Below are 14,651 nucleotides of genomic sequence, written 5' to 3'. Positions count from 1 at the left end.
CATCGACTGCCTTGACTCCATCTCGTCATCCCTTCCAAACCTATGGCCTCTGAAAACACATAATTCTGCTCAACTGAGACCAATCCTGACCTTATCACCAAACCTGTAGACAAGAATGGTAGTGTTGTGCACTGATCTCTATCTTGCAGAGGCTGAACGACAGATCCCTCTCATACCTTAGCCTGGATTATGACCCCATGAACAAACCCGAATTCTCTGCCTCCCATCACATCAGGATATCTCCCTTCCAGTTTGAGGTTGTCCCTTACTAGTACTGTCAATTTCTATCCTTTGCATCCACAAACAGTTTTATATTGTATGATCCATTTTTCTATCTGCTCTTGCACCATGAAACCTATCTCTGATCCTTACTATCCTGTCTCCACTTGTCAAGTACCTTCCTAATTACACCTGGAATATCTCTTATGCCCTTCAACTATTTGAGAACTTCTAATTCCCTGGAACTAGCTATCTCATCTTTACTATGATTGTCTAGTCTTTATACACCTCCATTCTTTATCAGCAAATTCTTAGGGTTCTCTGGTTCTTTCTGGAACAAAGAATCAACAAGTTCTCCTCCACAAGCATTTTCATCTGCCTTGCAGAGTTTGTACTTCCCCTCAAAAAGTTCTCTTTTGATTACTCCCTATCAAACGTGTAGCCATAGGCACTCACAAAGGGCTCAGCTATACCTGACCTTTTGTTGACTATGTGGAACAGACACTATTCCAAGCTTATGCTAGCACACTCCCCAACTCCTTCTCCACTAGTTCAACAATTGCTTTGATGTTGCTTCTGACACTCATGTCAATATTATCATTTTGCTAGTAACTTCCATCCTGCCATCAAATACACCTGGACCATCTCTGACATCTCTTTTCCTTTTTCTGAATTTCTCTGTCTCTACTTCAGGAGGTGAAGTGGCCATTGATATGTATTATAAATCCACCAACTCCTCCTGTAACCTCCTTTGACCCAGTTTTCTGTATGACACCATCTTTTTTTTTTCCAGTCCTTCTTTCTCCTCTACATCTGTTCTTAATTTGAATTTTTCTGCTATTGGACTTATGAATGCCCTCCTACTTCTAGAAACATGGCTTCCCTCTCATAGTTGATGGAGCCTTGACATGCATTTCCTTCATTTTCTGTGAGTATGCTCTCATCCCCTCTCTCCCTGGCCAGCTCAAACAAGATCCCATGATCAACCACATCTTCCTCTTTCTGCAGGGTCCATTTTCTCTGTGACTGCATAGCCTGCTCACCCCTTCCAACTTCTCCCTTTCCACCCCCGGGTACTTTCCTCTGCAACTGCTGATGGTGTAATGCATGTCCCTTCTCTTTCTCCCTTATTCCTGTCAAGGTTCCTAAATAATCTTTCCAGGTTAGGTAGAAATTCATATTGAGTTTCTCTAACCCAGCCTTCTTCATTCAGTGTTCCCAAAGTGGACTCTATATTTGTAAGACCAACCTTAAACTAGGTGACAGTTTTGCAGTGCACCTATGGCCTGTACACAATGGCCATCTTGAGTTTCTGGTTGCATGTCAACTCCCCATCCCATTCCCACAATAAGCTTTTTGTCCTTAGCCTTCTCCACAACCACAGAAAAGCCAAATGCAAACTAGAAGAATAATACCTCATATTTCATTTGGCTGAATTAAAATCCAATGGTAAATCTAATTAATATTTCCAATTTCAGGTAACAGACTCCCAATACGTTCTTTTCTCATTCCAGTCACCAACCAATATTCTCTCACTTTGCTCCCATTTTCCATTATTACCCCTTCCCAATCTGGCTCCATCATTCCCCTCCTCATTGGTTCTACACATCATCGACCAGATCTTATCCCATCCTAGCCCTGCACTTCTCTATATTGGCCATCTTTCCTCTATCATCCCCACCATATTGCAGAATTTTGATTGCTTACACAGATGCTGCTTAAGTTAATACAGCAGTCGCTACAGTCGCTTACTTGAACATCTTTCAAGTAAGTGACCCTTTACTGGAGCTGGGAAAAAAAATTAAGCATAAAAAAGAAAAAGAGGCAGATCCTGATGCAGGAGGTGTAATACTTGGCTATTCCTCCACATTGGAAAAAATGCAGATTGAGTGATTGTCTTGTAGAACACCAATGTTCAACTCACAGGGACTCATTGCTTCTGGTTGCATGTCATTTTCATTTTCCATTGTATTCCTATTCTGATCAAATTGTCTACGGCCTCCTACTTTGTTTCAAGATTGTCCAATATAAGCTTGAGCTCTTTGAAATCTCTCTGAATCCTTCTTACATGCTGCACTGTCATAGTATTTTGGCAACACACTTGGATATGTCATAATTTTGTTTCCCTCATGCAAATCATTGATATAGACTATAACAGCTGGGGCTCCAGCATCAGTCCCTGAACCACCCGACCAGTCACAATCTTTGAAAATGAAAGTTTTACTTTCAATACTGTATTGTTTTGTTTACTATCATCTGTGTGGTAGTCCTCTGATAGTCCAAGTACACCACTTACTCTGCTTCTCTTATTTATTATGCTAGTTCCAAGCTCCAAGACCCTTATCAGACTCAAAAAACATATTTTCTTTCCTTGTTGACTCTTACTAATCCTACAATTATTTTCCTTCATTATCACTTCCTTAATAAAAGATTCCAGCATTTTCACCAATACCAATGTCGTCTGTTGGCCTTAGTTCCATTTTTATCTCTCTCTTTTCTGAAATAGAGGACTGCATTTTGACCATTATAAAATCTGAGAAATATTTGAAGAAAACAACCAGTGCACCTAACCATCTCCATTGTAGCCTCCTTCAAAACCCCATGGTTCAGGAAAAGTATTACCTCTATTATCATTCATTTCTCTCATAGTCATATTTATTAATTCTACTGTCCTGAGTTCCTCATTAAGTATTCCCTATTATTTATAGGATTCTTTTATATTTCATATTAATACAGAAGTGAGAGGAAACTGCCTTACATACTGACAATTTTCAACATTTTCTGATTTTATCTTAAATTCCTAGCATCTTCATTGCTTTGAAACTTATTTATCTACAAAGTTAATTTGTTTTTACAGCGCTATTCTTTTTCTTCTCTATTTCGGCAATAACCCGATCCAAGCTGTTAACAGAAAATTTTTACTTAATACCTTCTCAACTATAGATACTTGCTTCAGCAGAGATGAGGTTTCCATCTGATGAATTAATTGAGTTTCCTTTTCTTTTAAGGATTCAGACAGCTCTCTGGAAGCTCGTTCACTTTCTTCCATCTGTAGTCAGAAGAAATAGCTCTGAACGATCAACTTAAGAGATGAGTTTTCAGAAGACAACAAAATATTTATTTTACCATGAGTCACAAATCCTACTGGACAGAGCATAAGAGTAACAAATATGTGGGTTGGAATCCTTCTTTTACTTTAACATGTACATGACATAGACTGTGCTTTATTTCAATGTCACCTTGAATACAAATATTTAAAATATTTGGTTTTGGTGGATTAGCTTCCTATTTACTTCAGATATAAAATTGTATATTGATTTGACAGTTCATACTTAGTTTAAATTTCTTTCTTGATAGAATGAAATCCTGATGCAGGGGCTTGATCTGAAATGCTGATTATTCCTTTGCTTCCACAGATGTTGCCTAACCTGCTAAGTTCCTCCAACATTTGTTTCTTGCTCCAGAATACTCCAATATTTAAACAAGAGTTTATGCACAGTTTAAAAATTGGTTAATTATAATATTTGAATACTTTAAACTCAATTACATGATAGGGTTTGAATAATATCAGATTTTAGGCACAAGGTATTAGATACATAAATGTTCTATTTGAGCTCCTGGCATCGTTTCAGATTTCTTTGCTTGCAAAAGCTATTGTCATTATTCTCTGTGAAGATGATGGTTGGAAATGGAGTGGTCTGCCTGAGAAACCCGTGTGTTGTAAAATAATTTGGCATATAGCCCAGTAACTTTAAATTAATTTGCTATTTGTCTTTTCAAGTTGCCAAGAAGATTATATCAGTTTTTCACTTGGCACAATTTTATACATGTGTATTGGAAGTCTATGCTTTTATGGCATGATTTATGGATTATCTCAAACAGCCAGATCATAACTGAGACTTGAGGTAAGTAATAACAAAAGGTGGACTAAGACAAAGCAAATGTGTCAGTAGGCCGATCTTATGATGATGAAAATATTTGGTTAGAAACTCAGCTCAGGGTTGAATAGATACTGAATGAAGAGTTATATAAAACTTCCTCAAGTGCAAGATGTTTAATCTTTATACACTATATACGTCAAACACATTGATTAATTCATACTCTAATTAAATCCACAGCTATTTTGAGGGAAACATTTTCATATGATTGTTCAATGTTGCGTCATTGAAAACTGAAGTATCTTCCATTGATCTGACTAATTTATAGTCTGATCCCAAAAAAGTCAAAACACAAGAGACTGTAGATTCTGAAATCTAGGGGAGGCCAGAACAACCTGCTGGAAGAACCCAGACACGAGGAAGTCTGCAGATGCTGGAAATTCAAACAACAACACACACAAAATGCTGGTGGAACACAGCAGGCCAGGCAGCATCTATAGGGAGAAGCGCTGTCGACGTTTCGGGCCGAGACCCTTTGTCAGGACTAACCAAAAGGAAAGATAGTAAGAGATTTGAGTGGGGGGAGGGGGAAATGTGAAATGATAGGAGAAGACCGGAGGGGGTGGGATGAAGCTAAGAGCTGGAAAGGTGATTGGCGAAAGTGATACAGAGCTGGAGAAGGGAAAGGATCATGGGACAGGAGGCCTCAGAAGAAAGGGGAGGGGAGCACCAGAGGGAGATGGAGAACAGGCAAACAACTAAATAAATAAATCCTCCCCTTCTTATCACATCCCTGACATATTTAGTTGTTTGCTTGTTCTCCATCTCCCTCTGGTGCTTCCCCCCCCCCTTCTTTCTCCTGAGGCCTCCCGACCCATGAACCTTTCCCTTCTCCAGCTCTGTATCACTTTCGCCAATCACCTTTCCAGCTCTTAGCTTCATCCCACCCCCTCCGGTCTTCTCCTATCATTTCGCATTTCCCCCTCCCCCCACTACTTTCAAATCTCTATCTTTCCTTTCGGTTAGTCCTGACGAAGGGTCTCAGCCTGAAACTTCGACAGTGTTTCTCCCTATAGATGCTGCCTGGCCTGCTGTGTTCCACCAGCATTTTGTGTGTTTTGTTGTTGGAAGAACCCAGATACTGATTGATTCACTGCAGTTTGTATATTGCTGCAACAAAATCATGCATGTTTTTTAAATTAATCTAGGGAAATGTCAAATTTATTTTCCAAGCTAAAGATACAAGGGTAGTTTTCTGTGACAGAGGAGATGATTGTAGGAGAAGAAAGGTGCTGAAGGCACATTTGAGAAGAACTGTATCTGAGGAGAGATGTTATGGAGATCAGGAAGTGAAAATGGGTGGTGAGTAGGACCAGGAGGCAAGTCTTGTGCACAAAACCAGTTTACAGAGGGTATAGGTAGAAAACAGAATAGAAATTAGAGAAGCTTGTACATTTCGGATTAAAGCTGAGAGATGGAAGAAGACTAATATTGTAAGTTTGATGCAATAGGTTAGGTGAAAGGTAGGTTCCAGAGCCATTAGAATGCATTGTCTCAATCTCAGTAATAAACAAGTTCATGAATTAATGATAAATAAACAACTGTATTGAAAACAATGCAATAATTAATATAAACTGATTATCTATGAATAATATGAGTTTAATTCTATATCACAGAAAACATAATAATTGATTGAAATAATTGACTTGTACGGGTTTCACTCAAATATAATTGTTTAACAAATTTTGTACAAAATACTATTGTATATTGATCGAGCTTTTTAAGCTAAAGTTAACAGAATTTCTATAGGTATAGCCTTGGTATATGATATCAAAACATGAAAAGGATAATTTCTTTCTAGGCTATTTAGAAAAATATCTGCAATATGTAACAAAGTAATGCAAGGAAAAGAGAAGTTAAGCAAATAAATATCTTTAAGAAAAAGATTCATGAACGAATACTATAAGAAAGATACATAAAAGAGAAAAGGATGAACAAAGTCTACAAACAGAAGAAAGTTGCCTGATGTAGAAATTGATGCAATATAGACTACAATACTTTGGAGAGTGCATATGAAAAAATCTCTGCACATTTTATGTGTTCTTAAGTGCAATTAATAATTCTATTATGACTGGAATAGGACTCTTTTTGTCATTTTTATACAGTTTTCAACTCTTTGCCCTGACAAAAGGCTCCTTTTCACTAAAATAGACAGCTATTTAAATGGAAATTTGTTTCTTCTGGTGAGGGCAAAGGGTTCAAGGTGCAAAATAAGAGCTTGCCATCTGGCATAGACAGACTACTTTTCTAGAGGTCAAGCTAAGTTTTAGTTTGGATTTCTGGTTTTGGCTAATTTTACTGGTTAGGCCTAATATAGCTATGTGAGCTACAGTATACTAGATACAAAGAATTGTTATGCATAAAAATTACAAGCAAATGTTTTTTATTATTTAAAGCTGGAATTTTGTATCTTGCACTTAAGTTTATGAGATATGATTTATAACATCTATTAACTCATTTAGCAATTAGAAAGTTTTATATAATAATTGCATTACTGTAATATTTGTGAATATATATTTCCATTGTGAAAGATGGAAACAGCAGCTGTCTTATGAACTGTATTATCTGAACAGGTGAGGTACGTTTGACTGCTACCTAAAGGAAAAACAACATCTTCAACGGGCAAGGTAGCTATTTTGTTTGCATTTCTTTATGAGCTGAACTTTCAACTTTGGTATTGTAAAATATAATGCACCCTTAGCTCTTTCCATGCTAAAGCTTCAACTTGTTTTGTCAGCTGCTGACATATTCTGCTTTCTCTACATTATAAACACTTGTTTCTATGGGGTCCATTTGTTGACAGGTGTGTACCTGTTATGGAGAGAAAAAGATAAAAGTGATGATGCATGAACTGAGCAATTTTGGAGCAGAATGGATTGCTTTACTTGTACACAGCAAATGCAATAAATGAAAATTCATAATTGAAAAATTATTTTAGAGTAAATAGAGATGATATTAAATGAATTGTCAAACACTCAAAACTTGAAAATGTACAAATACTATTATTGCACTGCAACCATCAAAAAGGCTTTCTGGACCAAATCATATGCATATGATTTTATGCTAGAAATAATGAAGACACTATCAGCACTTATTGTTATTTATGTGGAAGATGGTCATGAACTTCTGGTCTCTGACCAATTAGGGCTAAATTCAAAAATTCACAAGTACTGTGCCAGATGTAACAGTCCTCTAAATGGCATCTACCTAGCTTCAAATAAATTGCATGAATTTCCCATATTTACCTCACAAAAATGAACAAAATTATTTATTGTCCTTTCTATTCCAATGTAGCTGTAATAACTCTTTAGTTTTGAAAAACATTTTTACATGATTGGGGCACCCTGATATTACTTCACATGTGCTATTCAAAGAAACTTAAATTGAAAAAAATTATGTACTCTGTGGTTCTCAAAGAGCCATTGGGATTCTGCATCCTCTTGCAAATAATCAGGCTTGGGGTCTTGGAGTACAGGACAAGAATCCTCCTTTTGATAATATCATTTAAGTTTTTGACTTATTTGCTTGCAAACCCCGATGGAATTCTTTACAGTTCCTTATCTCCAAACATCAAGTCACATTGCTAATCCTACCATCACCCATCCAGCAAACAACCACAATCCTGACACCACCTCTCAGATGACTGCAAAACTGTATTTGACCTTCAAGGTTTTGATTTCCCAGGACACTCCCTGGCATCCCTACATCTCTTAAGCAGGCCCTTCTTGCAATCTATAGCAGAGTTAGCACCTCGGACTTCAACTACTGCACAGAGTCTTGCCATTTTCAGAAGTTTTCTGATGACTCTGGCATAGTTGGATGCATCAGCAAGGGAGATGAGGCTGAGTACAGGGCTACGGTGGGAAACCTTGTCATATGGTGTGAGCAGAATCATCTGCAGCTTAATGTGAAAAAGACTAAGGAGCTGGTGGTGGACCTGAGGAGGGCCAAGGCACTGGTGACCCTGTTTCCATCCAAGGGGTCAGTGTGGACATGGTGGAGGATTACAAATAGCTGGGGATACAAATGGACAATAAACTGGACTGGTCAAAGAACACTGAGGCTGCCTACTAGAAGGGTCAGAGCCGTCTCTATTTCCTGAGGAGACTGAGGTTCTTTAACATCTGCCGGACAATGCTGAGGATGTTCTACGAGTCTGTGGTGGCCTGTGCTATCAAGTTTGCTGTTGTGTGCTGGGGCAGCAGGCTGAGGGTAGCAGACACCAACAGAATCAACAAACTCATTCGTAAGGCCAGTGATGTTGTGAGGGTGGAACTGGACTCTCTGACAGTGGTGTCTGAAAAGAGGATGCTGTCCAAGTTGCATGCCATCTTGGACAATGTCTCCCATCCACTCCATAATGTACTGGTTAGGCACAGGAGTACATTCAACCAGAGACTCATTCCACCGAGATGCAACACTGAGTGTCATAGGAAGTCATTCCTGCCTGTGGCCATCAAACTTTGCAACTCCTCCCTCGGAATGTCAGACACCCTGAGCCAATAGGCTGGTCCTGGACTTATTTCCACTTGGCATAATTTACCTATTATTATTTAATTATTTATGGTTTTATATTGCTATATTTCTACACTATTCTTGGTTGGTGCAACTGTAACGAAACCCAATTTCCCTCGGGATCAATAAAGTATGTCTGTCTGTCTGTAAATACTGAAAAAAAGACAGACAAAGCCATGGTACTGAATTTTATAGTTAACAAAACACAGTAAATATTTTAGAATATAGTTAGCATTCATAGTATTCAGAAACATTAAGATTATGAGAAAATGTTTCAGTATTAGCATATTTTATTAATTTAAAAAATAAGCAAACTTTAAAAGACACAAAAGAGCTTAAAATATTGAAAATAACTGAAGTAATTAAAAAATAATTTAACTAAAAAGTCTGTCAGATCCTTTTTAAGTCAAATGAATGGTAATTGCCAGGTTCGACCTAGTATAAGTTGTTTGGGGGAACATTTCAGTGTAGGTGCTGATGACTAGCTACAACTTAACATTCCACCACTGAACTCCAGGAGACTAACTTTGAATGACAATCAAGGAAATACTGCCAGAATGTTTGGGAATGGCTGTGTACCTACATGTGGGCATCCAGAACACCGTGGCTTATATGCAGTAATGCCAGCACTTCCTTGAAATTCTAAGCTATACATTGATATCTCCACTCCTTTTGGAAGGATATTCCATGTGATTACCTCTCATTTTATCCCATACAATTCTTTCCTTACATTTCTTTTAACATCTAACAGCCTGATTAAGCACCTGTTCATTTCTTCCCAAAATCATAATGAATGTTCTTCCAGAGGCTCCTGAAAGACTGTATTATTAGTAGCAACACTTACAGCAACAGCAAAAATAGTTATTAGCATCATCTCTTGCAAGCATAAGTTATGTGTCAATGGTTAAATAGCTGGTTGTATGCTGAAGTGTGTTGGAGTTTTGGACAAATAGTAGAATTGGTCTGTGACATGTATGACATAATCTTGTTCTACTTCTTAGAGTCTTATAATTTCCTATAGATTAGGGTCACAGAGCACAGAAACAAGTCTACTGATTTCATATTGACCAAAAAATGTATTTTATATTGTTTGCATTCACATGATCTCCCCCGTGATTCCCCATGTTATGTATTCCTTTCACTGTTTGTGGTAGTCTTCCACATGCTCCCATTGACAGGCTCAGAGAACTTGGTGCCTTTCTATATGCTTCACTATAAGTTTGAGGACTTTGGGCAAGAGATTCACATGAAACTATCATGTAAAGTGTCTGTGATTTGTTTCATTGCACCTGTGCATAAATATAAATGCGCTTATGACAATAGACTCAACTTTGAAATCATTATGCTTTTTTTTTAAGGAGGCTCTGTAGCTATCCAAAAAAAAAATCCTCCATCATAGAGCTTGGGCAAGCCTTAATTAGGAAGTCCAGTGTTCTGTATGCAGATGATATAGTCTTCCCAATGGAGCTGGTTGACCATGATCAGAGAATTGAAACTGGGGATGTTTGCCCCTGTTGCCAGACAATTTGAGGGATTTTCAGGAGGTAGTATTGGTGGTACTTCCCCAGTGTTTTGGAATGCTTTCAGTAAATTGTCCTTGATAGATTAGAGGTGAACCAAGAGGCAGGACCCCAAGGAGTTGCATATCCCCTAAGTATGCCTTTTGACCTTCCATCCAGGCAAATTTTATAGCCTGTGGCCTTCCACTGCTCAGAATCTTGTTGTCAGGGACTGACTTCCTGACAGTTCTCAGCAGGTTTGGATTAGAGGCCATTAAGAAAGATGATGAAAAAATATCTAGATATTAAAACTGCCTCGATCTTCCTGGATCTGCCCTCTCCTGCTGCACCTTTGCCCCAAATTTTAACTAAGTTGAATATTTTTTCTTATTTTGAAGCTCATAAAATTAATTTGATTTCTAATATAAACTGACTGCTTAACTGAATACAGTTTTAAGCTCTTTAAATTTGAATTTTACAGGAAGTTATGAAAATATAATCAGAATTTTTATGTCTCCATAGAGATTATTATGGTGATATATACTTTGAAAGGACTTAGTTATAGAAGATAGCCATGTGTGCTCATACTAATTTACATTTGTGGATCATTTTTCTTATTGCTTATTTATTTAAAAATAAATTACAGCTGCACATGCAGATCAAATGTCACCTGTATCTTATCTAGAATAACAGGTAAGATATTGTTATTGCTATTGATACTTGGTGACAAAGCTGCCAAATCTCACTTGTCTATAGAAAAATAAAAGGCTTTCTAGGGCAAATATATTTCCAGTGTTTATTGTGGATTCAGAAATTGAGTTTCCATGGTGCAGCTATAATGCTTTGACTTCTTTGATGGCTGCGTTGTGATAAGAAAATGATGCATTAGTTTTCTAATGAGGTTTTCAACACAGGTGATGACATTGGTTAAAAAACAAACTGTTCTAATGGGCATCCTTTGGTACAAAGGACTACTGTTTCTCTCATTCTCACCTGGACAGTCCTCAGGGTCAAGAATAGCTTGTATTCAGTCCCAACCTACAGATTCCAAGTTGGCTGTTGAGGACAATATGGGACCTGCAGACTGTCTCAGATGGGATAGGATGCACCTGAGGCAGGTAGCTGTCTAACATGGGAGGTGTTTGCACCTTCCATCATTCACACAAGGTTTCTATCTGCTCTTGATAGTGGTTCTGAATGTCATCCTGAATGTTACATTTCTATTTTCAATGATTATGGGTTTGAAATTGTTTCTCTTGGCTTTTCCAGATAGAAACATAGAAAACTGACAGCACAATACAGGCCCTTCAGCCCACAATGTTGTGCTAAACATGTACTTACTTTAGAAATTACCTAGAGTTACCCACAACCCTCTAATTTTCGAAGCTCCATGTACCTATCCAGTCTATTAAAAGACCCTATCATATCTGCCTCCACCTTCATTGCCAGCAGCCCATTCCACGCACTCACCACTCTGAGTAAAAAAACTTACCCCTGACATCTCCTCTGTACCTGCTTCCAAGCACCTTAAAACTGTGCCCTTTCATGTTAGTCATTTCAGTCTTGAGAAAAAGCCTCTGACTATTCACATGATCAATGCCTCATAAAGAACAATTGAGATACAGAACAATGGAATGAAAAGTAGAGGTAGTGCTGTTTTATATTATAAATGGGTTGTTAATAAGATAATAGATGGAACACAAGACAAGTTTTTTCAATGTATCTCAGTACACATGACAATAATAAGCCAATTCCAAAAAATAATATTTAACTTTGAGGCTACATCAGATGCACAGCAACTCTGGCAGTGTTTGCAAGACATTATTTCCTACAAAGTGAAACCCAATAGCATGAATGGTAGCGATGCTTCACTACCAGATGAATTCAATGCCTTCTATGCCTGTTTTGAAAGGGAAAAAACAACTACAGCTGTGAAGATCATAATTATGGCAGTATAAAGAAAAGAGCAACCTCATTAGAAGAGGGTATAGAGAGCTCATAGCAAAAAACCTGGAAATTAGAAAGGACTGAAGTAAAGAAGAATGCATTAAGAATAAATAAGCAAAACAAAAGAAATAGTAGATCCTGTTGGCCAAGTGTGCACAAGTAGTAGACGTGTAATATTATGAATGAATATTTTGCATCTGCTATCACAGAAAAGAGAATTCTGCATGCACTCACATTAAGAAAGAAGCATGTAAAAATCTTAGAAATGATAGAAACAGAGTGAAAAGACCTATCAAACTATCCATTGGCTTTAAAGGTGGCTTTAACAATTATGCACCAATCCTCATTGCCTGTAGGTATGCAGGATGATTACAGAAGGTTACATTTTTTAAAACAGAAAGGGAAAAACAGAGTAATTATTGGTGGTGGGTAATTTACTAGAATAAAATTCTGTGGGGCAGCATCAGCATTCAGAGTGGCATGGGTTCATTCAAGATAATCACCATGGATTTACTTCCATTTACTTTTCAAAAAGCCAATAGAATCATGAAGGATCCTACCCACCATGATCCTACACCATCATGGACTGTTTGTCCCACTCATCCATGCCAAGACCATCAGATTCAAAAATGGTTACTTTCCCCAAGCAGTAAAGCTGATTATCACCTCCATACTTTCAATCACCACTACTTGGTCATTTCCTATCAGTCACCTTATGTACACTCCTGTGCCTAGTGTCACTTTATGGACATACAGTCAATCTATGTATTTCGCTATCTTAGGTATTTATATTAATAGTGTTTTTTTCATTATTATTGTGTTCTTTATCTTATTCTGTTTTTTTTGTTCTGCATCAGATGCAGAGTAACAATTATTTTGTTCTCTATTACACTTGTGCATTGGAAACGGCATTAAACAATCTTGAATCTTGAATTAGTGTTCCATGTAGAATATAGAACATATAAAGCTTCAGCACATTACAGGTCCTACAGCCCACAATGTTGTGCTGACCATGCAACCTACTCTAGAAACAGCCTAGAATTTCCCTACTGTATAACCCTCTATTTTTCTAAGCTCCATGTACCTAGGAGTCTCTTAAAAGACATTATTGCATCTGCCTCTGCCACTGTCACTGGCAGTGGATTCCACACACCCATCACTCTCTGTGTGGAAAACTTATCTCTGACATCCCCTTTGTACCTGCTTCCAAGCACCTTAAAACTATGCCCCCTTGTGTTAGCCATTTCAGCCCTGGGTAAAAGCCTCTGACTATTTACACAATCAATGCCTCTCATCATCTTATACACCTCTATCAGGTCACCTCTCATCCTCTGTCGCTCCAAGGAGAAAAGGCCAAGTTCACTCAACCTATTCTCATGAGCCATGCTCTCCAACCTAGGCAACATCCTTGTAACTCTCCTCTTTATCGTATCCACATCCTTCCAGTGCGGTGATAATCTGCACATTTACTTCTTCTACCAAAGTGCATGCATTTTCCAACATAGTATTTCATTTGCCACTCTTTCGTGCTTTTTCCTACTCTGTCTAAATCCTTCTGCAGCCTATCTGTTTCCTGGACACTACCTGTCCCTCCACCAATATTCATATCATCTGCAAACTTGGCAATGAAGCCATCTATTCCATCATCTAAATCATTGATATACAGCATAAAAAGAAGTGGTCCCAACACCGACCCCTGCAGAACACCACCTGTCACTGACAGTCAACCAGAAAATAATCCTTATTTCCACTCGCTGCCTCATACCAATTAGCCAATGCTCTAACCATGTAATACCATGGGCTCTTAACTTGGTAAGCAGCCTCATGTGTGGCACCTTGTCAAACGCCTTCTGAAAGTTCAAATATACAACATCCACTGCATCCCTTTTGTCTATCCTACATGCAATCTCGTCAAAGAATTCCAACAGGTTTGTCAGGCAAGATATTCCCTGAAGGAAACCATGCTGTCTTTGTCCTATCTTGTTCTGAGTCACCGAGTAATCCATAACCTCATCCTTCATAATTAACTCGAACATCTTCCCAACCACTATGGTGAGGCCAAATGGTTTATAATTTTCTTTCTACTGCCTTCCTCCTTTCTCAAAGAGTGAAGTGACATTCACATTTTCCTGTCCACTGGCACCTTGCAGGAGTCCAATGATATTTAAATACTAATGCCTCCACAATCTCCACCACTACCTCTTTCAGAACTCTACTGTCCGAGTGACTTATGTACCTGATGCACCATCAATAACTCTTGGAGACGTGAGGCGAGATATAGGCTTTTATTGGCTGGAAGAAAGAAACAAGCAGCAAGTGACCACCACACAACATCCTGGAGACTGAGGCCGGGGCTATCGCCTTTATGCCGGGGTCTGTGGGAGGAGCCACAGGAGCAGTCAGCAGGGGGGGTGTGTCCAGACAGGTATATGTAGTTCACCACAGTACCCTTAGATCTTTCAGCTTTTCGAGCACTTTCTCCCTTGTGAAAGTTACTGCACTTACTTCTCTTCCCTCATACCCTTCAACATCT

At 38.3% G+C, this 14,651-nt stretch overlaps 1 protein-coding gene across 1 annotated transcript in view; it reads right to left on the bottom strand.

Annotated features, from left to right (window-relative positions):
* Positions 1-14,651, bottom strand: part of c6h10orf67 (chromosome 6 C10orf67 homolog) — a 153,709-nt gene that overhangs the window by 58,737 nt on the left and 80,321 nt on the right. Inside the window, exon 10 of the mRNA XM_059971335.1 lies at positions 3,149-3,268. Within this exon, the coding sequence (XP_059827318.1) occupies positions 3,149-3,268 (120 nt within the window). The remainder of the gene's footprint in view (positions 1-3,148; positions 3,269-14,651) is intronic.

This window comes from Hypanus sabinus, chromosome 6, assembly GCF_030144855.1.
Source record: "Hypanus sabinus isolate sHypSab1 chromosome 6, sHypSab1.hap1, whole genome shotgun sequence".
NCBI lineage: Eukaryota > Metazoa > Chordata > Chondrichthyes > Myliobatiformes > Dasyatidae > Hypanus > Hypanus sabinus.
Note: the sequence above shows the minus strand (reverse complement) of the source record. Positions and strands in the feature narration are given on the sequence as shown.